Here is a 27,047-nt window from a genome sequence, read left to right as displayed (position 1 = left end):
CCAAATTTACCCACAAGCGTAAACTAAAACGGGGAGGCAAGTTTAAGAACTTACTCATCAGACAGAAGAACAGCCGGACCCCATTAAAAACCGATTGCTGTAAAGTAGGTAAAATATCACCTGAAGAAGCACCAGCTAAAACTTCTTTGAAAGATCTAGATAGCGAGGGAGATTTCGAACCATCTGCATCAAGGTTAAAAAAACCTTTGTTCTTTAGTACCAAAGGATCGGACGCCTTCCCCCAAGGATTAGCTGGAGGAACATCCGCCATGAGAGCCACGCCCAAAAGGGCAAAAACACCAAAAGAACCAACAAAACACTCACATCTCACAGCTCACAACGAAAAAGGCAGCCCCGAAGAAAAAGACGGAGAGCACCGGAAGGAAACCCTAAATCGCCAGAGCGACGCCATGAAATCTTGATTGCCTCAATGAATATTATGTAGGATTGATAAATGACAATAACAAGAAGTTTTTTTTTTTTTCTTTTTTTATTGTCTGTAATTTCAGGCATAACCTAATTACAAAGCAAAATTTATTATATGTGGAGTCCGGACAATTAGAACGTGTCACGTCAGTCTGTATATAGCATGTGTATAATTTGTACACAGGCTATGTACAAAACTAACATGATCTGTTCTAAATGGAATCTGGACACAAACTTCATCCCGATACCACATTTAATAATTTCTAATTACAGAGATAATCATCAGCTCCGACATCAACGTATGTTGAAACGCATGCAGCCACTCATGTAATTCTATAACATGCCAGCACGATGACCTATAACCGGCATGCGGCGACGAGCGGAGACGGACTAAGCAGGCGATATCCACTTCTCGTTCGCCTCAAAGGCGAGACGGCGAACCCACATAACGTCGGAGATGTTGAGGCGGCGCTATCGGCCTCATCCTGGTCCATTTCCCAAAGCACCAAGTTGAATACCTCAACGCTACAGGGAAGCTCAAGTGAGCCTTTCGTCATGTATCCATACTCCTCCTCGGCCTCATCGAGAAGCCGTCGAAAAAGGCGGTGGTTCATCCACTCCGGTCGAACCAGGAACTTTTCTTTCTCAGATCCGACTCGAACCGAAACCCAACCCACCGGCGTGGCCTTGTCCCGGCCGGACCGCCGCCTAAGCGAGCGGCAACGTTGAAGCGTCTTTGACATGAGACCTTTAGGTCTGCAGGTACCAACTTCACTGGAGCTTCGACATATCTCCATTAATACGAAAGCAAGGAAGCTATCCTCTATCGTAGACTTGGCGAAGGGTGATTTGGGCTATTGAGGGAGAAGGGCTGCTCATAATATGCAGATAGGTTTTTGAGGATATTATAAGGATGAGAAAGGTGAGAAAGGAAGAGAGGATACGGTCAGGTTGCAGCTGGGGGAATAGTACGTTGAAGCTGAGGTTTGGATCGATGAAATGAGCTGCGATTAATTAGTTATATGTAGTGAAAGGAGAGATGCAAGTTGCTGGTTTTTTTATGGAAAATCGTTGAAGCAAGTTGAGAGTTTTATATGGTGAAATTAATGGAGTCACCGCAGTTGACAAACTGGGTGTTTTAAATGTGTTATGAAAAAGATTAATTTGTCTTCTGCTCCTTAAATGCCATCCAATTCAGGAGAATATTCCACGTTAACCAACATTATATGTATTTGCTAAGATAATATCCGCCTAAATTATCTCCTTAACGTTCATTCTGATCCATTTAAATCCAACCCTAAAGTTAAGGTTACTACCATTACCAAGCTCCCAATAAACCAGCTTAAGGCTTAGGTTAGGATAACTTTTTTATTATTTTTTACACGCAATTTTTAATATTAAATATTTTTAAATTAGAAATTTTTGTACTAAAAATTTATTTTAGAAAATTGTAATAATATTATCCCAAATTAGGGGTGTCAAAACAGGTCACGTGGGTCGGGTTCGGGTCGAACATTAATTTAAATTGATCTAAACGGGTCAATCTGAACCCGACCCTATTTTACAAATGGATCCTAATTTTCAACCCAAACCCTACCCGCCAGGGTTACGGGTTGACCCAACCCGACCCACAAAAACTGATGTGATCAAGCAAACTAATGTGGGCTGAGGTGGCGGCAAGGCAATTTGGGCGAGCGAACTAGCGCTGTGGCACGATCTAGGTGACGCGAGGCGAAGCGGTTGAGCGGCCGGAGCATGGCAAGACCGAGGCAGACCTGGCGTGGTCAAGCGACTCAAGCGAACCCTACATGGCGAGGCGAGGCGGCATGGCGAGGAGGAGTGGCGGATCGAGCACCGGAGCGGCCTACACTGCGACGAATGGGCGACGCGATGGCCTGACACAACTAGACTGTTATATGCGATTGGACGAAGCGAGACCGAGGTGGCATGACACGACGTACGTGACTGGATGGCATGAATCATGATGTGACGGGTCAATTTCTCGTGTCAAAACGGGTCGATTTCGGGTTTCCAAGTCAACTCAAACCCGACCCGATTTTATAAACTGGTCAAAAACTCGAACTCAAACATGTCCCATAATGCAAATGGGTTGACCCGAACCCGAAATTTTTTGGGTATAGTCCGATACGATTTTGACACCCCATCCCAAATGAAACGTAGATATGTTGGAGAGACACGATGAGTGAAGCCCTTTCATGGGGTGTCTAGTCATACTTTATCTTGATCAAGTTACTATAGAAGTTGGAGTCTCCACACACTTTCTAAAAATTGTACACTCATAATCTCTCTCTCTCTCTCTCTCTCTCTCTCTCTCACCCTTTAGCCTAATGTAACTTGATTTATTAGACTATATTTTCTAAAAATATTTCTTATTAGTCATATAACATCTTATTCTTCAAAATTCCATTGAAAAGGCTTGTTAAACTATATGTATATATGCGGGGATAGATTGAGACCGTGCATACGTATTATGTTTAATTTGTTTGACGATTTAGAGGAAGAATGAAAATTAAAACTTCATTTTTCCGAAATTACCTCTCAATCAATAATGTGATCATTTCTTGTCAAAATCTTAGCTTTTTTCCGTTTATTTATTTTTAACGGAATGATTAATTTTATCCCTATTTAAATAATTAAAAGACCAAATCAAAATAGTCTGAAATTATTTTGATCATTCATAAATAAAAAACTAAAGGACCAATTCAATTTTTTTATCTAAAATAATAGATGAAAAAATAAATTTATACAAAATTTTTATACTAGGATATTGTAATCTGTTATGATAGAAGTCATCTTCTTGCACTGCTCATCTACCGTTTACTTGAGAACCGACATGCTGAGAGAGGCGCTTATGGGGGAGGCAAGACCTGCGTCATTAATTGGAGCTGACCTTACTGATGATACTGAAGTTCTAATTTAATATATGGACGTTCTCTTTTGAGAGATCAGTAATTTTCAAACGTTATCCATCTTCACGTACTTGTTTCCCGAGACAAGTGTTTCCCTGAATGGCAAATCTAATAGGAGTTTTTTTAATCTTAGTCAAAATTAATTAGATTAATTATTCCAGATGACCTAAAATAAATAAAATTTTCTTTTTCTTCTTATTCTTTTTTATCTGTGTATGGAAGTCAAAATATGTTGGCGGGTTGAGTTTGAATCATATTTTATAAATTAATATGCTTGAATCCATTTGACCCGAACCAACCGATTTAATAAACAGGTTAAAAAGACCAATTTAAACTCGAATGATGTGTAGTGTCAATTCGGGTCAGCGGGTCGGGTTCGGTTATAACCCGCAATGACCCGAGTGTAAACGGGTTGACCAAAACCCCACCCGTTTGATTAAACGGGTCTGCCGGTTGGCCAACACGGACCCGACCTGAGCGGGTTTATGGGTTGACCCGACAGGACCCGTTGACCCGAACATTTCCCATTTTTCTGTCTTCCGCGGGTTTTCGGGTCAACCCACGGGTTGACGGGTTGACCCTAACCCGAACCCGAGCCGTTTTGCTACATACATTGTTACAACTTACAAGTATACACTATACAATTATAAGCTTCGCGGGTTATTTGGGTCGACCCGCGGGTTGACGGGTTGACCCTAACTCGACCCGAATATATAAACGGGTCTAATCCTTAAACCTGAACCCAACCCGTTTCTTTCACGGGTTGACCCTAACTCGGATTTTTCGTGTCGGGTTCGGATCAAGTTTTCGGGTCGTGTCAGAAATTGACACCGCTATACCCAACTTGTTAACCTGTTTTAGTTAAGAAATTTTTTCTTTATAACTTATTAACCATAAAGTTTAGAATATTTGATCTAAAATAAGAAGACTATACTTAATAGGAAAAAAATAACGAAAAAAAAAATAAACATGTCATTTTTAGGTCAAAATTAGGTTCTTATGTCAACATATATAAGTCATACGTACCCTTCTAATCAACGAGTTAGAAAACCTTACCCGTTTATTAAACTGATCAATCGGAACTCGAATTTTTCAGATCAGGCTCATGTGACTAACAGATGGGATCATTTACTTAATAGGTGAAAGATTTTTTTTTTTCTCACGACCTCTCTCTCCACTCTACTCTCTTCCACTATCTCATTTGTGATGCTAGCTATTTTTTTGTTGATTTTTATTTGACTATCTTAATTTTTTTTTTCATTTATATTTTTCTCTTTATATATATTTCATTTTAATCATTTATCTTCACATTACTAGTTTTTTTTTTTAAATTAAAATTTTCATCATTTCTTTTATTATTTTTAAATCTTCAAATTTTCTTTTATAGGAAATGTATATAATTAAAGCCAACAAATTACACTAGAGAAATATTATATTATTTAAATTTAAATCAAGTAGCTTAAAATATTCTAATTATAAGTTTTTATATTAATAAGATGTTACTTTTTTAATATATTTATTGCTCATTATAAAATTTTTTTAAATTATTTTTATTTAAATTATATATGAAAACCTTAAGTTAGATATTTAAAAAAACTTAAAATCCTAAAATTAATTTCAAGCTCGAATGAAAAAGCTTGATGTTATTTTTCAAAGAAGATATTTGTGCCCCCGTAGATAAATAATCTTAGCTCCGCTACTACATTTATTGACACCCCCTATCTTTCTGATTTGCTTGGCTTTCAACTACTCTGAATGGTTAAAGGAGTTGACAGAGAGGAAATGGTGAGGAAAAAGGAAATCAAAGCTTTTTTGTTAATTTACCGATGAAACAGAGTTTTTTTTTTTAAATGAAGAGGTGAGAGAAGCAAATCACAGTAATAAATTGGTAAAACTTTCTTATAAATTTTCATTAAGGTTGAATATGAAATTGTTGATATAAATATATTATTTATTAATATATTTTTAAAAACTTAATTATTTATCAATTATATTGAAATCAAACGTACACCTAACATGAATACATTTGATTTGACTTCTTCACCAAATAAATTTATCATATTTTTTATTGGTCAAATAAAATATTTTTAATAAAAAAGCGTGTGAGATAAATTAATATCGACGTAGGTTCGCGCCTTCAAAATTGTATTGAGATTTGTTATTATACATAATATCATTAATTGCACAAATTTTAATATAAATTCATAGTTTAAAAAACCGGTCTGAACAGTCCGGTTCAACCGTGGATCGGTCAAATGGCCGGTCCATTGCAACTTAAGAACCAGCTTTGCATCAAATCAGGCTAGACTGAAATGAACTATTGGTTCAACCGGTTAAATGTTAAATGGTTCCGATTTTATAAATCCGGCCGACTAAAAAGTTTTTTTTTTTTAAATGACATAAATGTAATAACTTAAATTGCATAGAATATTCTACATATTTTTGGCCCGTTGAGTAAGCAATTGGGTGTGTGGGCTATGATTCTGGCCCGTTTCCAACTGGGCTAAAATCCAATATCTTTCACTCTCACATGATATTTAGAATCTCTCTCAAATGTTTGTAGCATATTATTTTATGTGTTTGATTTACTGTTATTTATTTAGCTGATTAAGACTTCGTTTGGAACAACTTTCTTACTGCTTCTAAAATAATTTTTTAATGCAAAAATTTAATGAATTAGAAATTTTTTTGTACTAGAAAATTTCTTTAAAAAACAATAAAAAAGTTATCCCAAATGAAACTTAAATATTGTGTTTTAAATTAAATGAGATGGCATGCAAGTTACAATAATATATCGATAAATTTTCTTCAAATATTTTAATAGGGTTAAATAGAAAATTGTCCATAAAAATATACTCTTCTTTTTTTATTTTCACAAAAACTATTTAGCTAAAGATTATATTACAATCAAATATCCAACACACAAATATAATAGTCAAATATATTTGGAACAAACATTCTAAATTTCTAATAGTTTCTTTGAATGGGCCATAGAGCCCTTGGTGAATGTGGGCCTAACCTCTTTTTTAGGCCATGTTGGATTTAGCCAATTGAACAAAAATCCAACACTTAATATATTCTAGACAAGTATCAAGTATTTCTCATTTCTAGATGCTTGTTTTTTGTAGGTGTTGGATTCAATGTTATTTTTGCAATCACATTAAGATCTTATTATAACTTTATTGCTCAGGCTAAGCCAAAAGATGTTAAAAAAAATACTTCAAGAAAATCTTGATGATAAGAATAGAATAATGCCATATGATGTAGTGTCATTATCTAATAAATGACTCATACATATTGTTATAAGCATAGGCTAAACTTAAGGCGTGTGATGAGTAACAAAATATATGATTTATCTTAGTTTAACTGTTCTTCCAATAAGTTGGACGACCATCTTTATGTTAGGCATGAAATATGATAAAAAAAATGAGGGTGAGTAACGGTATCAAGTTCATCTAATAAGAAATCCAAATGAGTTATGACAAAACCTCTATCAAAGAATGAATAGCCCAAATGAGTATAAGAGATCATCAAGATGAGTGCCCTTATATATCTAGCTGGTGAATTGTGGAGTATATTAAGATAGTTCAATGTCTGAGTTATAAGGTTATGATCAAGGTATGTTAGTCTCAATTATGTATTGATTCTCAATCCTAGTTGATCAAGGGTACTTGGATATTTAAGACATTTGGTTACTTATAGGCTTAAGGAGTTAAACTTGTTTAGAGTTAGTAAGTTATATATCTAAATTTAAGCTTAATAATTAACTTGATCAACTTAACCCAAATAAATATGAGTCTATAATATATCAAATGGATGATGCACTCATGAACATGTATGTTTCAAAAGATATCCAAAACTAAATTCCCTTAAAGGCTAAAATAAATAAAAATAGGTTAACCTTAGATTTATAAATTATAATAGAAAATAAATTAAAATATGCATATTGGTCTGCATGGATATGGATAAAACTAGTTAGAATGATGAACAAAATATGAAGAGTTTAACCTATTATAGTTAATAATTATTTTTGTGTGGGTTTTGAAAGAAAAGGGGTTGAGGATAAGGTTGAGGCTACATAATTAGATAGAATGTTAGTTTTAGAAGTTAAGGGATTGTTTCTAAAAGATATATTTTATTTTTGTAACCATTTTGGATGTAACCCTCTAGTTGGCTCATACAAATGACCTCCTCATATTCTCTATGTATAAAAGATGTCTTTACATCCATATGTTCAAGCTTAAAATAATAATTTTTAAGTAGAGGTAAAGATCAATGTATATTTGATAATAGGAGATAAAATCTCATTAAAATATGTTTTTTTTTTCTTTTTGAGTGAATGCCTTTACCACTAGCCTTACCTTGTATCTTGGTTTGCTCAACATTTAGAATATCATCTTTTCTTTTATATATCCACTTGCAACCTATGATTCATTTGTTAGGTGGTTTATTTTTAAGTTCTCAAGTATAATTCTTTTCCACTTATTTCATTTTCTCATTCATAACATATTTCTAAAATCCTTCACATTACCATTCATTACTTCCTTATATGACCCCATTTCATCTTTTAGTAAATTTTCATCAATTGTAAGACATATGTAGTCAAATTATCATAGCCTAACCATTCATCTACTCTCATATTTGTCCTTGTTAGGTCTCTTGCTAAACTATAATTCTCCAAATTGATCTAATCATGTTGAGTAGTAGCCACTTCTTGAAGATCTTGATTAATTTGTTCTACCAATATCAACTCCAACCGTAACTAATTTACATAATTGTTCACTTACAATTTTACTATATCATCAGTGATGTATGTGGTTTTCTAATTCTTTTTAATATTTGACTAATCATTATATCATATTCATTAAATATGTCATTTGTTGTAAAGATACACATGGAATCATCCATCAATCAACATGTATACACTTTCACTCCTCCAGATATCCTAAGAGTATGTATGTCTTGGATCTCGATTCTAACTTTCCCTAGTTCATATGAATATAAACTAGACATTTAAAAATTATTAGATTGTTGCAATCTACCTTTTGCCCATTCTAAACTTCTTGGGAAGTTTAGAGTTCAAGAATTATAGATAGATTCTATTTAACAAGTAGCAAGCAAAATTTACAGCTTCTCCCCATAAATGTTTATCCAATTTTGCAAAATATATCATACATTTGACCTTTTTTTAGTAATTAATTCCTATCAAATTTTCAACAATAATATTATATCAAGTTTTATGTCAAGCAATACCATTATATTTATAAAATTTAGTAAATTCATTATTCAAATATTCTAAGCCATTGTATGTTCTCAACTTTTTATTTTCTTTCCATTCTGATTTTGAATCATCATTTTTTAGTTCTTGAATGTCTTAAATGCTTTCATTCTTATGTTTTGAAATATAAATCTAGACTTTTTTTTGAAAATTTATCAATAAAAAAAGGATAAAATATCCACCTCCACATAGAGTTGAAATAGGAGCAGTTCCCTAGATAGTTGAATGTATTTAATTCATAGTTCCTTTAAGATTTTGTTAATATGTACCAAACTTTATTCAAGTTTATTTCCTAAATATGCAATGCTCATATAAATCAATCTTATCAATAGTTTCCTTGCCAAAAAATTCTTGTTCGTGCATAATATTTAAACCTTCCTGACTAATGTGACATAATCAAAGATACTGAAGTCTTGCTTGATCTATTTTTATAACATCCGTAGTGTCTAATAAATGCTTTATTATTTTTTCAATAGAGAATATAATTCATTATGTCTCTTTTCCTTCATAATAAAAATTTAACCTTAGATAACTTTTAGAAAACTACTGTCAGCTTTGAAACTGCAACCTAGTACATCAAGAGTATCAAAAGATAACAAGTTTCTTTTAACATCTAACACATCTTACTTCAATGAGAATTCTAATATCTTCATCATTTGTCTAATTTAGATAGTTCTAATTTTAATAATTTTATAAGCTACCACCACAACTTCTATGTATGAATCAAACTAGTGACTATTAGGAGTCAAATTTGACTAAATTATATGCATCCTTAGATAAGGTTGGTAAATAAAATATACTCATTAATACATTACTTTAATTTTAATGCCTCCAAAATGATCTCCTTAAGAATCACAAAACAAAGGCTATGTATATTTTTTATTGCTTAATGTTATAAAGGACTCTAAACACTCTTGAATGAAGTAATATGATACAACTTTTTCTAATAATTTATAAAATAGTTCTATTATTTTTGAAAAGTTCTTAATAAATCTTCTATAAACCCAGCATAACCTTAAAATTTTTTAACTCCTTTAATTGAGGAGAGTGGTGGAATTTTTTTAATACATGAAATTTTTTCTTATCAACTTCAACTTCTTGTTTATAAACTTTATATCCTAGAATAATGCCCATATTTACTATAAAATGATATTTTTGGTGTTTAGAACTAAATTTGTTTATTCATATCTTTATAAAATTAAAGCCAAGTGATCAATAAAATTATCAAAAATATACTAAACACTTGATAGTGGAACAAAGGCTAGATGTTTTTGTTGTTGTTGTATACTAAATACTGAAAAATCATTTATAAATGCTTCTATCTATTATTCTATCAAATAAAGAAAAAGGCAATCATGCACATTTGAAATATAGCAAGGGCATTACATATTCAAAATGACATCTTTCTAATGGTACAATTTTCATAAGGGCATGTGAAATGTGGTATTTTCTTGATATTTCAATGCTTTAACAATTTAAGTCTTATAAATTAATTTATTTTCCATTTTAGTGAATGAGGTTGTGTGATTTTTTAACATAGTAATACTTCGCCAATAGTTTTTATCCTAGTTCATTCCAAGTTATTATAGATGATTAAGACAGTGAACTTAACCATATTTTTGCTTAATCTATTAGAAAAATAAAGATGTCCAAGTTTTATTACATCATCTAACACATCATTATATTTAAATGTTATACATATCTCTAGGAATCTAGCTATAAGGAGGTATGGATCTTTAATTGGAGAAACTCTAAAAAATGTTTTAGTCTTAATTGTATTTAATACAATCAAGATAAATTCATAATACATATATCTAAATTTCAATGGAGAGAAAATATATGTCCATAATTTCATCAAAATGTACTTTTTTAATGTTTTAATCTAATTTTTTAAATAAAATTCAGGTTATCAATTAAGATTAAAATTTATTTTTTAAACTCCTCAAAAAAATTAGAAAATCTAATCAATTTAACCATTTCCCCATTTCCCTATGTGAATTTAATTAAAAAGATTGCATGAATTTTCAATCTTAAATGATTGTAAATTTTTACTTATTATATTTGTATACTAATTAAAAGATCTATTAATTAATCTTTCTTAAGCCCTTATTAACTCTTTCAATGCCAAGAAATGATGTAGATTTTATGTTAAAAATTAGTCACATAAACAACTAAATGATACAAAATAAATTAAACAACCATAAGGTAGATGAATAAATAACAAATCAAACTATTTTATTATTGAAGATATTTTGATTGTACAATAAACCCAAAATGATAAAATCAATTTATGATAGAATCAATATAATAAAATATTTTAATCATGAACTATATGAATATAATGACGAGAAATAAAAAGTGTGGTCTCTACCTAAAGTTATATAAAATTTAATATTTTGTATAAAGTTTTTATTTAAATTTGCATAATTAAACAACTTGGTGAAATAAAGCCACAAGAATTTTGTTAATAGCTTGGTATAATTCAAAAAAGCATGGCAAAATGAAGTCCCTTGCATATGAGGATTTAATTATTTTTAATTTATCCTTAAAATTTGCATCAAAAGGGCCAAAAAGGTCTATAATAATCATTCCTAAGAGAATAAAATATATTGATCAACATGGTAAGATGGCCTCTTAATGGTGCTCTAAAAAAGTGGTGGACTATCACATGCTTGAGGTGGTGGATCCAACCAATGCCATTAAATTCCAATCAAACAAGTTGGGTGGTTCCAAGAAGGAACTTTCCCATCACACATACAAGTCAAGTCTCATCCTAAAGTTGTATGGTTTGAACCTAATGTAACAAGCAACATTTAGCAATAACTTATACAATATGCATTATGGAGGGTCTAAGAAGAATGTAAAGAGGGCTCTGACAAATAAGATGGTCGATGAGGCACCTACATGATGATGTCTAGAAACAAAGAATTGGATTGGGAAAGAGCTGATGAGTCATATTTGAAGAGTTAGCAAGTCAACTCAAAAGATTCATCTAAATTGAGATGACGGGTCAGCTCAAAAGAAGTAGCAAATCATTTCAAGCATGATGGCAGATCATCTAGGGAAAGATGGTGGTTCCTCTTGAGTGAGATGGTCAGTAACTTCCAAACACCTAAAGGTCAATCAACAAGTTATCAAAGATATTTATATCACTAAGGGACTAACATAATAGGATGGGAAAGGTTTATTTGGCCTTCCAGTTTGAGTGATAATGCTCTCCTCAAAATAAAGGATCTTAGTAGTGATATTAAAGGGTGCTCCCTCTATTGAATGCTCTCTAGCTCTCCCAGACATGAATCGTGAAGGTCCCTGCTCTCCATCCTCAACATTTCAATGTGTTGACGGCTTTCCGCTCGACTATCGAAGGCCCCAAAGGTACAAAAGATTTGCTGCATTCTACTCCCTTCAGTTGTTGTCGTGCCTTTGTCTTGCCCTACCCGCGAGTCCTCTCCTGGTCGTGATATAGCCCAGGTGCCACCAGCCTCACTCTCGTCGTGCCTCAATCACACCTGCTGGAGAAGACCACTGGACAGAGGCAAGCCCTAAGTATGAAGGAGGGCGGAAGAAGGCAAGCTCTATCCATTCTGAGTTTTTTATGAAGGAGGCCGAACGGAGGCTAGCTGACGCTAGATGTTGCGGCCCCCTTCCTCCAACCAACAACAACCCGTGGTTTGCTGCTTCAGGGAAGTTCTTGAATTGTCCCTTCAATTTTGTTGCTCTTGTTTAGTTGTCTCTTTAGTCTCACCCTCCTCTGGCCATTCCTAGGGGGATGGTAGTAAGTCGCATTTATGATCCAGGGTTTTTGGGTGGTTCTTTGAAATCAATATATTTTTTAGATGTTTTATATGGTTCCTCCTTGGATGTGTGTTTGCCTCAGCTTAAACCATCTTCATTTTGTGGTATGCCCTCTCTATGGATCTCAGTAGAGGAAATACTAACATTATAAGTTCCTTTTCAATTTTCTTTGGTTGGTTTTTTTCCTAGCCATCGCCCTAGCCTAGATTCTATCCAAAAAAATTTCTTCAACCTTAAGCTTAATGCCAATTTTTTCGTAACTTTGCTCAACCCATCACATAATTTGATTAAGTTGATGAATGATTTAGACTATAGCAAAGTTTTTGCTCATAAATCTTATTTTGTCAATAATTGTTATATGAAGTTAACCAAATGGTCGCCCTTACTGATATTGGTGTTGAATCGTCAGTTATTCCCATTTGGATCTCATTCCCTAACTTAAGATCTCACCTATTATCTCCTCGTATCTTACATGCCCTTGGTTCATTATTTGGGCATCCTTTAAAGGTTGACAATGCCACCTCCATTATATATCATCCATCTATTGTGCTGATTTTGGTAGAGCTTGACATTACAAAAAAAATATCCGGACAAAGTTTAGCTCGGACCTAAAAAGTATGGGTATATTCAGCTTGTTGATATGGAGGAATTTCCTCCTTTTTGTGCTAGCTGTAATTATATTAGGCATGCTAAGGGGGATTGCAATAAGTCCTCTCTCCCTATTTCGAAGCAACTTACAACTGTTGGAAAAGCTTCTGGTTCTGCTCTGGAGGACACGAGTATTGCGAAGGATTTGAATATTTTTTATGCTTTAATTTTAGCAAATGTGAAGGTTTTTTCTGATAAGAATGGTGTTGGTTCCTTGGAAAATTTGGATATAGTCAGTTCTTTAATGCCTAATTCTCCTATTAAGGCTGTGGTGGTTAGAGAAAATGTCAGTGGCATCACTATGGGAGGCATTGTTCCATCCAATGTTAACTAGCTCGCCTTTGGCTTTGTCGTCTAATAATCGAAAGGTGGCAATTTGGATTTAGATCGATCTACTCCGACCCCTATTTCTATTAATGGAGGTGGTGAGGATGCTGTTGTGGTTTGTGAATCTATTCCTTTAAGGCCTGATGTTATTTTCCCTTTGGGTACTTTGGATTTGCCAGTTGAGGTGGGGTTCTTTGCAATGGTTTGGCTCTTAATGATTTTGCAGTGGAGTTCGTGCCCTTGGTTGATGGGATTGATGGATCCCCACATGAATGTAATGTGTCTCATGGTGTTGTGGTTGTTTACCCTTCTTCGAATAATTAACTTTTATGTGGATCAAGGTAATTTTGGTAAAAAAGTTGATGAATGTGTGTGATAATGGACTTAGTGTTGTGAGTATGGGGGTGGTGAATATTGATTCTAGTGAGTTTGATCCTTTTGTTACTTCTCCTATGAAGCTAGCTGATATGGTTGTATCAGTTTCCTCTGTGAGATTGAGAGTGAATGAGCAGCTTGTTGATGTTCCAGTATCTTTATTTTTTGCTAACGTCTTATATGCCCATGTGGGCGTCAGATCGGGTAAAAATATTAAGGCACAAATTGATTAGCTTGAAGGATCTTCATCTTCTCCTTCTGATATTAATGAAGAGGAAGTGTTTGAACAGGATTGTGGTATGCGAGATACTATCGTTCAGATGAGTAAACGAAGAAAGAGGAAATCCAAAAATAGCTTTTTTTGTTGTTGGCTTGGTGGCTACTGCTTTGGAGCCTTGGGGTTACTACTGTGTTCTACTTTTTGGATCTCTGATCTTCGAATTTGGATGACTCTTTTGCTCTGGTTATGACGTTGACTGCTGGATTATTTTTTTCCTCTACTTAGAATTGTTTTCGAGAAGTTTGGGTTTAGCTTTTTCTTATTTTATCTTTTCTTTTCCTATATTGGGTATGATCTAAAGCTCTTAGGCTTTATTTCAAATGTTGTTCTTTTAGTGAGCTTCTGATCCTCTAAGAACATATACTTCTCATCATGATTAACGCGTAGGCCCCAATGTTGGTTCTCCAAAAAAAGGGGGTAGACAACCCTCCCAACCATTATATGATGGTGGGAAAGATGGGGACTCTAAGTATAGGGCTTGGCAAAGCTTGAAAGAGGTAAAAAATAACACACTTTGAGAAGAAACGATGGAAGGAGAGGGAAATTATACTTGCTTTATATGTCTGATGATATATATAGCCTCATATCTTATATTCCTTATATATTCTTCGAATTTTGTTGGGTGCATGGCACTTGTAATATTCTGTATTTTGACTCAAATAAATAATTTTTTATGAGTCATTTTAAGTTCAAATCACAAACCATCTTTGTCATAATATATATATTATTGTGTTTTCATTATAATTATTTTGTTTTCATAATTTTTTGGCATTGATGTAAATCTTTAAGAAATTGACACATCGGTATAAGTGGGGATTTTGGGACAGTTAGATGTCCGACAAACCGAATTTAACATTTTTTTTAAATAAAATAGGCTATTTCATGAATATTTTTTTTATAATTTTTAAAGTTATAAAAGGATTTGTATGAATTTTATACTAAAAAATTGATTAAATTATATTATTATTTTATTAAAATATCTTAAAGCATTATAAACTTTACTTAATCGCTCTTATCTCATTTGTTTGACTTAAGAGAGAAACATAAAAAAAAAGAGAGAGAAAGAGGAGAGAGAAAAAAAAACTTAGGTTTGGAGGACGTAGAGTGATTTTTGCCTATCGACCCTATTGAAAATTTTACTCGTCTCACTACAAGGAACCATTATCATATTTTTTATTTAAATAACTTGAAATTTTTTATATTTTTTCTATTAAATTTATCTTTTTGTTACCAAAAAATTAGGAAATTTTATATTGGTAAAATTTTTTTTCTTATTTTCTATAGGTAGGAGTTTGTGATTAAATAGTAATTGTACTGATATCCTAACTATTATATATTAATTTTGAGAGAATAAATATAATGAAATTTTTTAGGTATATAAATTATTAGTTATTTTTACAGAATATATATTTATTATTTTAATGATTTATAAAATCTCTGATTTATTAATTAAGAAGATAGAATAGATAATTCTTTCAAATTTAATTATATGGCGTTACAACACTAGTAAGAGCAATGATTGAAGGATTCTTCCATTAAAGAAGAGTGGGGTTATCAATACTAAGCCCCTTGGAATTAGAATGCCAACTCTTTGACATGAGCCAAAAGAATGTATATGTAACAATATATATAGTCTCATGTTACAAAAAAAAATATTGGAACTTGCAGCCATTATGATCACCAATAATAGTAATGGTCTATTTCTTCTAGTTTGCAAAGCTTAAAATCACTACAATAAATTATGTTGGGATATAGCTACTACAATGGTTAGAAAACCACCGTTAAAGAGAGTTACAATCATTATGATCCTCCGACCATTGCCACTATTACTAGATTACTATCCTTCATCCACTATCCCAGAGTGTGGTCTTCCAACCACAATCGTCTGATTACAACCTTCCGAACATTATCACCCTATTATGATCCTCATATCACTATCGCCTAACTATATATAGTCCCCAATCTACTATTGCTCGAATACAAACCTCTATCAACAATCACCCAACTTGGATCTTCTAATCACTACCACTCAACTACAATCCTCAAAACACCATTGTTTAACAACAATTCTATGATTACTCTAACTTCGTCACATGCATTCGTCAACAACATCAATTAATGTTGTCGACACTAATTGTGACTCTCAACATAATCAAGATTTATGTTGAACTTTTTTATCTGTAATCTCTCGTCTTCAAAGGAGACCGACCAATCAAACAACAAACAATCACTTGAAGATCACTCCCATGCCACAAGGCTCCTCCAACTTCCACAATGAAATTTGTTATACATAGTTTATATCTAATATATTGTATCAACACATTTCTTAATCACAAAAAGATGCATCATTTATAATCGATGGCAAATACTAGTATATTATTTCAATTGGCTCAAATCCCATTTTTTCACCGTTTTTTAGTTTTTCTTTTAAAACTTAGGTGCCTTGCAATCCCTCTCTTATTGTATGTATGTTGAATCTCTTTATACAAGCCAAGATGTCAATCTCTTGCTACCAGTGCTAACATTCTCAAGCCGCCTTGATCCAATCTAGTCCAAGCTCAAAATCGGATCAAGCTAAAAATTTGGCTTATGGCTCAGCTCGATTTGAGCTCAATCTAAGTTAAAAATTGATTCAATTATCAAACAATTCTTAATCTTTACTTTAAATTCCTTGGAGTCAAAAACTAAAATCCAAATTAAGTGATCTCAGAATGCCAAAAGAGTGATCAATGCCCTTTAACTATTCCAAGGTAAATAATCTTCTGCTAATCCTATTGGCAATGAATTATTTTTTTTTTCATATAAGAAAGATCCTAAGGAATCAAATAACAAGAAAAGTCAAATTTTTTCTGTGTGCAAGAAAATAATTCAAAGGCTGAGACGAGAGAATCACTCTTTTGTCATTCTTTCTTTTTTGTTCATGAGGTTCTTAACGCAACACATCTCTTTCAATTTTATTATGATAAATACTTTTTGACTTCTTATGCCAATAAATTGTAAATTTAATAGGGGGGTTTACATAAATACCAAAAATATCTTTTCTATTTACATATTACTTCTAAATTTTCTATATATTGGCATATATAATAATCAAAGATTTAAATTACATTAAAACACTACTAATATTAGCTTAATTGAAGTATAACGCATTTTCATATATGTATTTTAAATATAATTTATGCACTATAGTTGACATTTAAATAAATATAGAGATTTAAATGTTATGTATGTAAATTTATGGTGTATACGTGTAAAATAATATTGTGTTTTGATAAATAAAAAGAACGTGTATTAAATCAATTCATTTCAATTTTTTGATATTTTCATGAATATTCTTAGGAATAATTTTATTTAATTTTTTCTAAATAATTGCATGATTTTATATTGTATTTTTTTCCTTTTGTGCAGAACAATTCAAAACATATAATATAGTTACGCAAAGTTTTTTTTTTTTTTTTTGTTTATTAAGAGTTGTTTGTTTGGTTAAAAAAAAATGTAATGAAAAGGATGTAAGATAAATGGATAGGTTTGAAGAAAAATGAATGTAATATAAAGTTCAAATATGATGACAACGGTGTGTGATAGTGATGGTGGCGGTTGGTGGCTAGTGGCAACCAGAGGTGGTTGGTGATTGTTGATGGCTGGCAGGCAGCCGCAAGAGAGGTTGCTTGTGGTAAAAATAATTTCGCTCAAAACTGACCTTTGTTTCTTAACCTAAAAAATGAACTAAAACGGCTTAACATTGCATTGCTTTCACTTTACTCTGTAATATTTTTTTTCATCCAATCAAACACCATTATTTGCAAAACTCATGTAAAAGGATTTCTTTACACACTCACTTTACTTCAAAACCAAATAGCCCCCAAGGCAAATGCCTTGCATTTGCATGCACAATTTTTTTTTTTTTATCAATCCTTGTGGGAAGAAATATGATTTTCATTAGAACATGGAAAGCTTTTCGATGAGCAGGAAAAGGATGTAAGATAAATGGATAGGTTTGAAGAAAAATGAATGTAATATAAAGTTCAAATATGATGACAACGGTGTGTGATAGTGATGGTGGCGGTTGGTGGCTAGTGGCAACCAGAGGTGGTTGGTGATTGTTGATGCGGCTGGCAGGCAGCCGCAAGAGAGGTTGCTTGTGGTAAAAATAATTTCGCTCAAAACTGACCTTTGTTTCTTAACCTAAAAAATGAACTAAAACGGCTTAACATTGCATTGCTTTCACTTTACTCTGTAATATTTTTTTTTTCATCCAATCAAACACCATTATTTTCAAAACTCATGTAAAAGGATTTCTTTACACACCAACTTTACTTCAAAACCAAATAGTTATTATCAATCCTTATGGGAAGAAATATGATTTTCTATAGAACACGGAAAGCTTTTCGTTGAGCAGCTAATATTCATCCATATTAAAGATTTTGAATCTTGCAGTATAAAATCGATTAAGATTTCATTTAGGACGGTTTTTTTGCTGCTTCTTAAAGCAGCTTTTTAGTTAAAAAAATAATTTTTTTTATTAAAAAACTACTTTAAAAAGCAGTAAAAAAGCCGTCCCAAATGTTTGGGATAACTTTCTTAATGCTTTATGAAGAAACTTTGTAGTACAAAATTTAAAATATATATATAATCAAAAACTACTTAATAAAACAGTAAGAAAGATGACGACAAAAGCTCAATCAACCACAATCAATAGTTACTTTTAATATGTGATTCAAAATTGATTTGTTTGTTTTTAGTTGTTTACAATTAATTGCTTTCTTTCAATCTAATTATTTTCATTTGTCACTTTAGAAGATGTGTGATGTTTTTCTTCACATGTTGTGCTTGTAAATTATTTGATTGTTTTTGTGATTTTTTTAGTTAGCTGTGAATATGTTAATCAAATATAATGTGACATAATAAGATGACAATGCTCATTCAAGGCTATTAATCTTCTTCATATGAGAATATGTTGTGTTAATATTTTTGTTTTATGTGTGCTTTCTTGTATATTCTCTTGAGCTTCACATGTGTATATGTAAGCGTATAAACACAAGCTATGTTGCTTACATGATGCTCATGGAAAGAGGAAAAATTATTTTGTGCGGACCACGAACGTCGTCCGAAGACCAACCAAAATACGCCACGTCACCTTGTGCTCGGTATCGCAGCTCGGTAATGCTCGTTAGAGCTCGGTATCGCGGCTCGGTACCGCTGACATAGCACATTTTGGATGGTCTCCGGATAACGTTCTGCATTCGGTCTCCGCATAGGATAATTTCTCTGGATAGAGGTGTAAGTGACGAGTCTCCTAAAACTCAGCTCGTTAGCTTGTTTCTGAGAAAAGCTTATTGAGTCGTTTAAGCTCGAGCATATACTCGAGCTCAAGCTGGCTCGAATCATAATATTGTCGAGCCACTTGTTTAAATTGAAAGCTAGAGCCTAATAATTTTTAAATGAGCCAAATTTGAGCTTAACTTGATTAGACAGATATTCAACCTAACACGACTCGTTTAGACCTCTAATTATGAAAGCCATTTGAAGGAAGATAGTACTAGCCTTTTCTCAATGTTGTCTAATTTATTAGCTATCATTGCTATTATAATCTCTTCCTATACAATGATGGTAAGAGAAATATTACACATACTATGAATTTAAAAAAATAAAGAAAATTAATAAACGAATAAAAATATAACAATGATCTAAAAAAATAAAAATAAGTATAAAAAAGCTGCCTTAAAATGACTTATTAAGTACTTAGAGAAAGGTTATTTTTTTTTTTAATTCAAAACCCTAATATCATGTGATTACCCCCGCTTTCTGTGAAAATCCAAGCTTCTGCAAATTGCGTCCCAACAAATTGGCCAACCTTCTTGGATCGCTGTCGCTTCTCCAACGGCTTCCCACTGTGCTGAAATTACCGCTACGATATTCTCAAAGGCCCTTCGATGCTATCGAAGCCCTCTTCTACCCTTCACCTCTCTCCTTCTATTGTCTAAATCCCCAACCTCCCCTCCCACTTCTCTGTTCTTTCACCTCTAATTACTCCCCGCCGGAAATTGATGGCTGTTTCCTGCCCCAAATGCCCTTCTCCTTGCCGCTTTGGCGTTCCACGGACTCACCGAACAACGCCGTCTTCGGGGCCTTCATTTCTGTTTTCCCTCCCTAAGCGGGAATGGGCGAAGCGGGTCTCTTCCCGAAGAGATAAAAATCAAAACTTTGGCCCTATCTGCATGCAAGAAGGTTCGTTTATCCTCCTTTCAGTGTCTCTCTACTTAGCTCAAATTTTTATCGGTATTTGTCTCTCCCGCTCTATTACGTGTGTTTGGGCCGATCTATCTATGATGTTTAATTGCCTGTGGTTCATTCAGTTTTGCCGTGTATTTTAAAATTCGTTTTGTGCTTGTCAACATATTGTTTTTATCCATTTTAATTTGTTTTATGCACTGTTCGATTTTAATCTATTGGCAGCTGTAACGCCGGTGCCCACTGCTAAAGAGTCTGCTTTAAAGAATGTTGAAAATGGTGGATTACCTACTGTATGTTCAGATGAGTCCAGAATTAAGGCAGTTAATAGCACTAGTGGGAAGGAATCGACGGTTAGTATCACAGTGGTTGGGGCCTCTGGTGATCTAGCGAAGAAGAAGATTTTTCCTGCGTTGTTTGCGCTCTTCTACGAGGGTTGCCTGCCAGAGGTAATCTTGTTGTTTTGAAAGCTCCAGTTTTTCATTAATGTTATTTCCATCAAGCTACTTTCTTCAATGATTTAAGCTTTGTGCTGCTTGTGGCCCCTATGGATGCACAGCATTTTACAATTTTTGGATATGCTAGGAGTAAAATGGCTGATGCTGAGTTAAGAACCATGGTCAGCAAGACGCTCACTTGCCGGATAGATAAGAGGTGATTTATTCCTTCTTTTTGGTTAAATGCAATAACTTTTATGGTTTCATCTAGTAATTTTGTTATGAATATTGAATTTACGTTTTATTTCGTCTGGTTTTCAGGGAAAATTGTAAAGATAAAATGGAGCAATTCCTTGAAAGATGCTTTTACCATTCAGGGCAGTATGACTCCGAGGGAGATTTTGCACAGCTAGACAAGAAGTTGAGGGAGCATGAGGTAATATTTGGATGACATCAAATGTTAATCTTTTTTTTTGGCTTGCCTGTCATTGCTATTTTGCTTTTAAACTACTTAAAAATCTGAAATACTGTGAGCAACAGGGCTGCTGCATCAATTTAGAGCACTGGTGTTTTTGGCTAAGGAAAGATGTTTGATTTTGGACTTTGGAACATTCTAATAATACTCTATGTTTGTATAATCCTTATCAAATTTGTTCTTTCAAGAAATTTTCCTATTAATGCTCTATGTTTTTAGAGCTTTCTAGTAATACAGAAATAGTTTTTTTTTACTGTCCTTGAAAACAGTAGCAGTTGTTCCCAAGCGTAGATGTCAAAAACTACTGCTTGATGTTCACATTGGCAGTTAGTACTATAAATATGCTGAAAAAATGAACAACGAGCCAACTCACTTTAAATCATTGGGATTGGCTATCTATAATTCTATATGATGGTTATTTCTATATTTTGTTCTTTTGTTCCTTTTAATTTATTTTTTATTTAATTGTTATGTAATATATGAGACATTTTATTATAAAGATCAATTTAAATGCCCTGGTGGACTACTCTTTGCACCTTACTTGTATTATGGGATGTAACTAAGAAATAAATCATTTTTTAATAGTAAGGACTGGTTTGGTAATGTGATACACCCTAGGGTTTCTCAATTTCGGTTTTGCTCTAATTCCCCTCAAATGAATAGAATTTATCCACCAAATCCAAAGAAATGCAATCACAAGAGAAATGGGATGAAGAACAAAAAAACAATTATATTAAAATTCAAGAGAAAATAAGATACGTTTGTCCAATTCGAGAAGGACAATGTCTCCCCATACAAACTCTAGAAAAAGCAAAAAGAAAACAATAGAAAAATTTCAATCAGCATGAAGAAAAACTGAACCCTAATTGCCCCCTTAATACCATCCCAAATTCATCCCACCTCCCTAAATTACCCCTCCAAAACAACCATATAACCTCCTCAACAACCATGTAACCTCCTCAACAATCATGTAACCTCCTCAACAACCATATAACCTCCTTAACAACCATGTAACCTCCTCCAAAACAACCATGTAACCTCCTTAACAACCATGTAACCTCCTCCAAAACAACCATGTACCTCCCCCCCCTCCCATGATGCCCACGATCACATAGGTGGGCCTACGGGGCCCACCGTGGCTTCTCCTTGGCCCACCGTGGCTTCTCCTTGCTCCCACCGAGTTCGCCCGTCTCCCCTTCTCCTTCTGTAGACCCGCACGGGTTCAGAGGGATGGACCGGACCGGTCCATCATAATGCTTTTCATTTTCTTTGCTTATCAAACATTTGAAAATCATTGTTTTGATTTACGTGGAAAATGTGGGAATCAATCGCTATACTGTACATGTTCTTCCTCCATACTTAATGATCATGGCAGCACCTATGTAGAGCAGTTTGCCCTTCTTTGTTAATGTAGCGACTTAAATTTTGTACCAAACAACACAAAATCGTAACAACATAGCATTACAAAATGAAGCCCAATTGTTGTTTAAAAGTACTAATAGAATTACGGTTCTTTTGTATATTGTAATGATTACGTACTAACACTATTTTTTGTAACACCAAAAACATGCCAGTCATTTATTTCAATAATATTGTGCCTCCTGAGATACTCCAACCCTCGTTATTCCTAAAAGAGACATGAAGGGCATAAAAAACATTTCTTGTCTCCACATTGGATCAAGAATAGGGTCAGAGGGATCACAAACTTACTTATCACCCAGAAATTGTAGATCTTTTAAAATTACTACCCTAGCTAACACCAGTTAAAGGTTCTAGGAATTCTTTCTTATCCCTCCCAAAATTCACCTCTAAACTTCTTATATTAACTAAGAATGCCATTGAACTAGGTAGCACCCAACAACAATGGCATTGAGGAACTAGTAGTGGCAATGGGTGGATGGGCTTGCAGACTGTAACATAATGGCAATGAGAGTTGGATGAGTAGTAATGGATTATGATGTTAGTGGGTGGCAAGATACTAGCAGCTAAAAGAATTGAGGTTGTGTGGTTGTGAAGAGTGGTAATAAGGTAGGGAGTGTGTTGTAGATGAGGCAAAAATAACCATCAGTGGCTACAAAGAGTAATCAAAGGTGTACGGTGCCGAACAATGGTTAAAAGGCAAGGAAGCGTGTTTTAGGGAAGACGAAAATACTTAGCACATTGATGAAGAGAACAAATTTAGGTTTCTTTTCTTAAGGGTGAGTACTTGGATGTATGCCATTTGTGCGTTATTTGATCAGCCCATGGTTAGGCTGCTGCAAGTCTAAACCATAAAATAAGTCCTAACCAAAACAAAAAGATTGATAGTTGCGTAGGATAGCAATTTCTTGATTTGTATGAATCATTGAAGAATTTGGTATTTAATACTTAGTGGAAGCTTCTTGGTCGGTTTTAATAGCAGGAAGAGCCATGACCTATTTAATATTGTAGGTTGAAGAATTTTACCACGTGTGGATGTTCAATGATGGAAACATTTTTGGAGAAAGGGAAAATATTCTGTAAGTAGTGATGTAAATGAGTCGAGCCAAACTCGAGTCACCCCTAGCTTTAGCTTGAGCTTGATTAATTAATCGAGTTTAATCTTGAGCTCGAGTTTAATTCTATGAGTTTAAATCGGTTCATTAGCCTGCATATTTTTAATTAAAGAAAAAATGATTTTGATTCAAATAATTATTATAATAAATAGTTAAAAGAATGAAAAATTATAAGAAAAATAATCAATAATCATTCAATAAAAAAAGCAAGATATGATTTTTAAATATTTTATTAACTTTTTATTTAAACTCCTAAATGCTAATATCTTCTAAGTATAGTTTTACATTAATATTTCTTAAACTAGTCGGCTCATGAGCTAACAAGTCAAGTCAACGCTGGTCCAAGCTTGGCTTGTTAGCTCATGAGCTATTTGTAAGTTAACTCATGAGTTGACTTGGCTCACTTACTCCCCTAGTCTGGAGCATTTTAGTTGATCATACATTTTCATCCATGTGATTCAAAAAGCTTGAATATGCCCATTTTTATGTAGGCTGAAATTCAAGTTTTCTTGGCTGGTGCACCTTTGTGCATTTGATTGTGAAAACTGTTCTTTAGCAGTTTTGGGGTTTCCCCTAATGTTGCACATATCAATAAAAGGCAACTTTACAAGTTCACGTATTATAAAATATGCAATTAATGGATAACCATAGGACCTTGTGATGATTTAGATAATTAAAATTTGTATTACGTTGCAATGTTTGATTTAGCTTGTTCGAATTTCAGATTATCACCATCAATTCATTGGTTATGCTGCACTTAACTCTTGATGATAACAACTTTACACTTGAAATCTAAGTAATACAAATAGCAAATATATTTAGATTCTAGATTATGATCTGTGAACTTACCCTTTTTTATCATTCAAAATTAAGTCACTGAAGACTGGAATTGGTGAAGTGAAGTGAAATTCATTTCCAAACACAAATATTATAGATGCGTTTTTCCCTGATAGCTTGAAAATCTCATGAGTGAATAAGTGATGAGAACCATGAACCATGAATGAATTTCTTATTGTTCTAGTTATACACAGGCTGGGAGGATCTCAAATCGCTTGTTCTATCTATCTATACCTCCAAATATATTCGTTGATGTGGTGAAATGTGCCAGTAAGTCAGCATCTTCTTTGAATGGCTGGACACGGGTAATTGTCGAAAAACCCTTCGGACGTGACTCTGAATCTTCTGCTACATTGACAAGAAACCTTAAACAGTATTTGAAGGAAGATCAAATTTTCAGGTAATATTTATTAGTCAATTGTATGTTTACTCTTTCCTCTTGCAACTTTTAAGGTTTGCTCTAATAATGGCATTTTTCGTGTTTCAGAATTGATCACTACCTTGGAAAAGAACTTGTTGAAAACCTGTCTGTTCTCCGATTTTCAAATTTGGTGTTTGAACCTTTGTGGTCAAGGCAGTACATCCGAAATGTACAATTGATTTTTTCTGAGGATTTTGGGACCGAAGGTCGAGGAGGGTAGGAGTTATTTAATGTTAAGTTGGCCCTTTTGATTACATTTGTGAAAATGATGGACCCTTTTGCCAAGTGCTTGTGCAGATACTTTGATAACTATGGTATCATCAGAGACATAATGCAAAATCATCTTCTCCAAATACTGGCTTTGTTTGCCATGGAAACACCTGTCAGCCTAGATGCAGAGGACATTAGAAATGAAAAGGTTCATACTCTGTACTGCTGATATTTTTTAATCATTGGCTGGTCATAGTAATCTAGTAATTGATTGTTTGGGAAGTGTTGTCACTATTTTTTATTCATTTTAGGTGAAAGTCCTTCGCTCCATGAAGCCACTGCAGTTGGATGACATTGTAATTGGACAGTACAAGAGCCATACAAAAGGTGGGATTACTTATCCAGCATATACAGATGATAAGACAGTACCCAAGGGAAGTCTTACACCGACATTCGCAGCCGCCGCACTATTTATTAATAATGCAAGATGGGATGGGGTGCCCTTTCTTATGAAAGCAGGCAAGGCATTGCACACTCAACGGTATGTTGATTATCTTGACTAGGCCTTTTTTTGTTTTAGGTTTCGTTTGGGATGGCTTTTTTACTGCTTCTTAAAATAGCTTTTTAGTACAACAAAACAAAAATTTTGTATCAAAAAACTGCTTTAAGAAGCAGTAAGAAAACTGTCCCAAATGAAACCTTAATCTTTTGCTACTGTTGTATATGAAGTTGAATGTTCTTTTGTGTGCAGAGCAGAGATCAGAGTACAATTCAGGCATGTTCCTGGAAACTTATACAAGAGGAGTTTTGGTACAGATCTTGATCGAGCTACAAATGAGCTTGTCATTAGGGTGCAGCCAGATGAAGCTATTTACTTGAAAATCAATAACAAAATCCCTGGTTTGGGGATGAGATTAGATCGTAGTAACTTGAATCTACACTATGCAGCAAGGTAAAAGAAAATCCAGTTCAATTCCTCAATTCTGAAGTTAAATCACATTGCAAAGAGATCTTTGGTTAATCAATAGATACTAAACTTAATTTTCATCAAGAACATCAGTTTCTTTTTCCTGCGTTGTTTACATCATTTATCTAGAAAACTGTGGTTCATTAAGTTGCCTCAAGCGGTCAATTTCTGCAAAAAGTGTTTAAGATTGCGTTTTTTAACTTTCAAAATCAAATTTATGATCTTAAACTGTACAGCTTAACACTTTTTTAGCTCTTGTAAATGAAATTCAATTCCTTAAATGAATTTTTTAGTAGAAACCATGATCATTTGATTTTACTCTCGGGGGTGCATCAAAGCGAAAGGAAAGAAAAAAGGAGCAGCAGCCTAGAAAGGAATTAAAATTGCCAAATTTAGGTCTCGTAGATTGACACCAATAACTTCAAAAAATTTTGGGGGAGGATGAGGAGTAGGAGTAAGACATTCCTTGCGTTGCTAGTGCCTTTGGTGTTAAGGTGATGTGCCACTTTGGCCTTTTAGGCAACTTATCTTAAAAAATTGCCTAGATTGGGATGTTTGGATAGTGCCTCCGGCAACACATGCAAACTATAGACAAAATACCACACTATCTTAAGGGCAACCCAAGTAAAGAGATTCTCTTCAGAAGAGATTGTGGAATAACCCCACGAAACATATTGATGCAGATTACGCAGGATCACCAATAAATAGATGATCTACCTCAGGATGCTATACATTCCTTGGAGTAGGGCTGTCAAAACCGGGTCACGGGTCGGGTTCGGGTCCAACCCGAAATTGACCCGATACTGTTCAACCTGACCTGAACCCGACCCGCTTTGGGTTCGGGTCAACCCGAACCCGACCCTATTCGGGTATATT

General features: G+C 33.8%; 2 protein-coding genes across 2 annotated transcripts; one reads left to right on the top strand and one right to left on the bottom strand.

The window, feature by feature from the left end:
- Nucleotides 1-715: 715 nt before the first annotated feature.
- Nucleotides 716-1,405, bottom strand: LOC110115394 (auxin-responsive protein SAUR71-like). Its single transcript, XM_020848612.2, has one exon. It carries the CDS (start codon nt 1,221-1,223, stop codon nt 783-785), a length of 441 nt encoding a protein of 146 aa, XP_020704271.1. The 5' UTR covers nt 1,224-1,405; the 3' UTR covers nt 716-782.
- An 18,519-nt stretch (nt 1,406-19,924) lies between these two features.
- Nucleotides 19,925-26,156, top strand: LOC110094568 (glucose-6-phosphate 1-dehydrogenase 2, chloroplastic; the record flags this gene model as incomplete). The annotated part of the gene is given in 9 exon segments (XM_028697091.1): nt 19,925-20,287; nt 20,516-20,739; nt 20,850-20,944; nt 21,049-21,163; nt 24,768-24,973; nt 25,061-25,210; nt 25,292-25,412; nt 25,516-25,745; nt 25,956-26,156. Coding segments are annotated over 9 exon segments (1,523 nt in total), but the record flags the coding sequence as incomplete, so codon positions are not given.
- Between the last annotated feature and the right edge of the window lie 891 nt (nt 26,157-27,047).

Source organism: Dendrobium catenatum, unplaced genomic scaffold, assembly GCF_001605985.2.
Source record: "Dendrobium catenatum unplaced genomic scaffold, ASM160598v2 fragScaff_scaffold_868, whole genome shotgun sequence".
Classification (NCBI taxonomy): domain Eukaryota; kingdom Viridiplantae; phylum Streptophyta; class Magnoliopsida; order Asparagales; family Orchidaceae; genus Dendrobium; species Dendrobium catenatum.
The sequence above is the reverse complement of the archived record's forward strand: the minus strand, read 5'-3'. Positions and strand labels throughout refer to the sequence as shown.

What these genes read in the sequence shown, in the direction of transcription:
- LOC110115394 (XM_020848612.2), bottom strand. Translation starts at nt 1,223, where the DNA reads ATGGAGATATGTCGAAGCTCCAGTGAAGTTGGTACCTGCAGACCTAAA.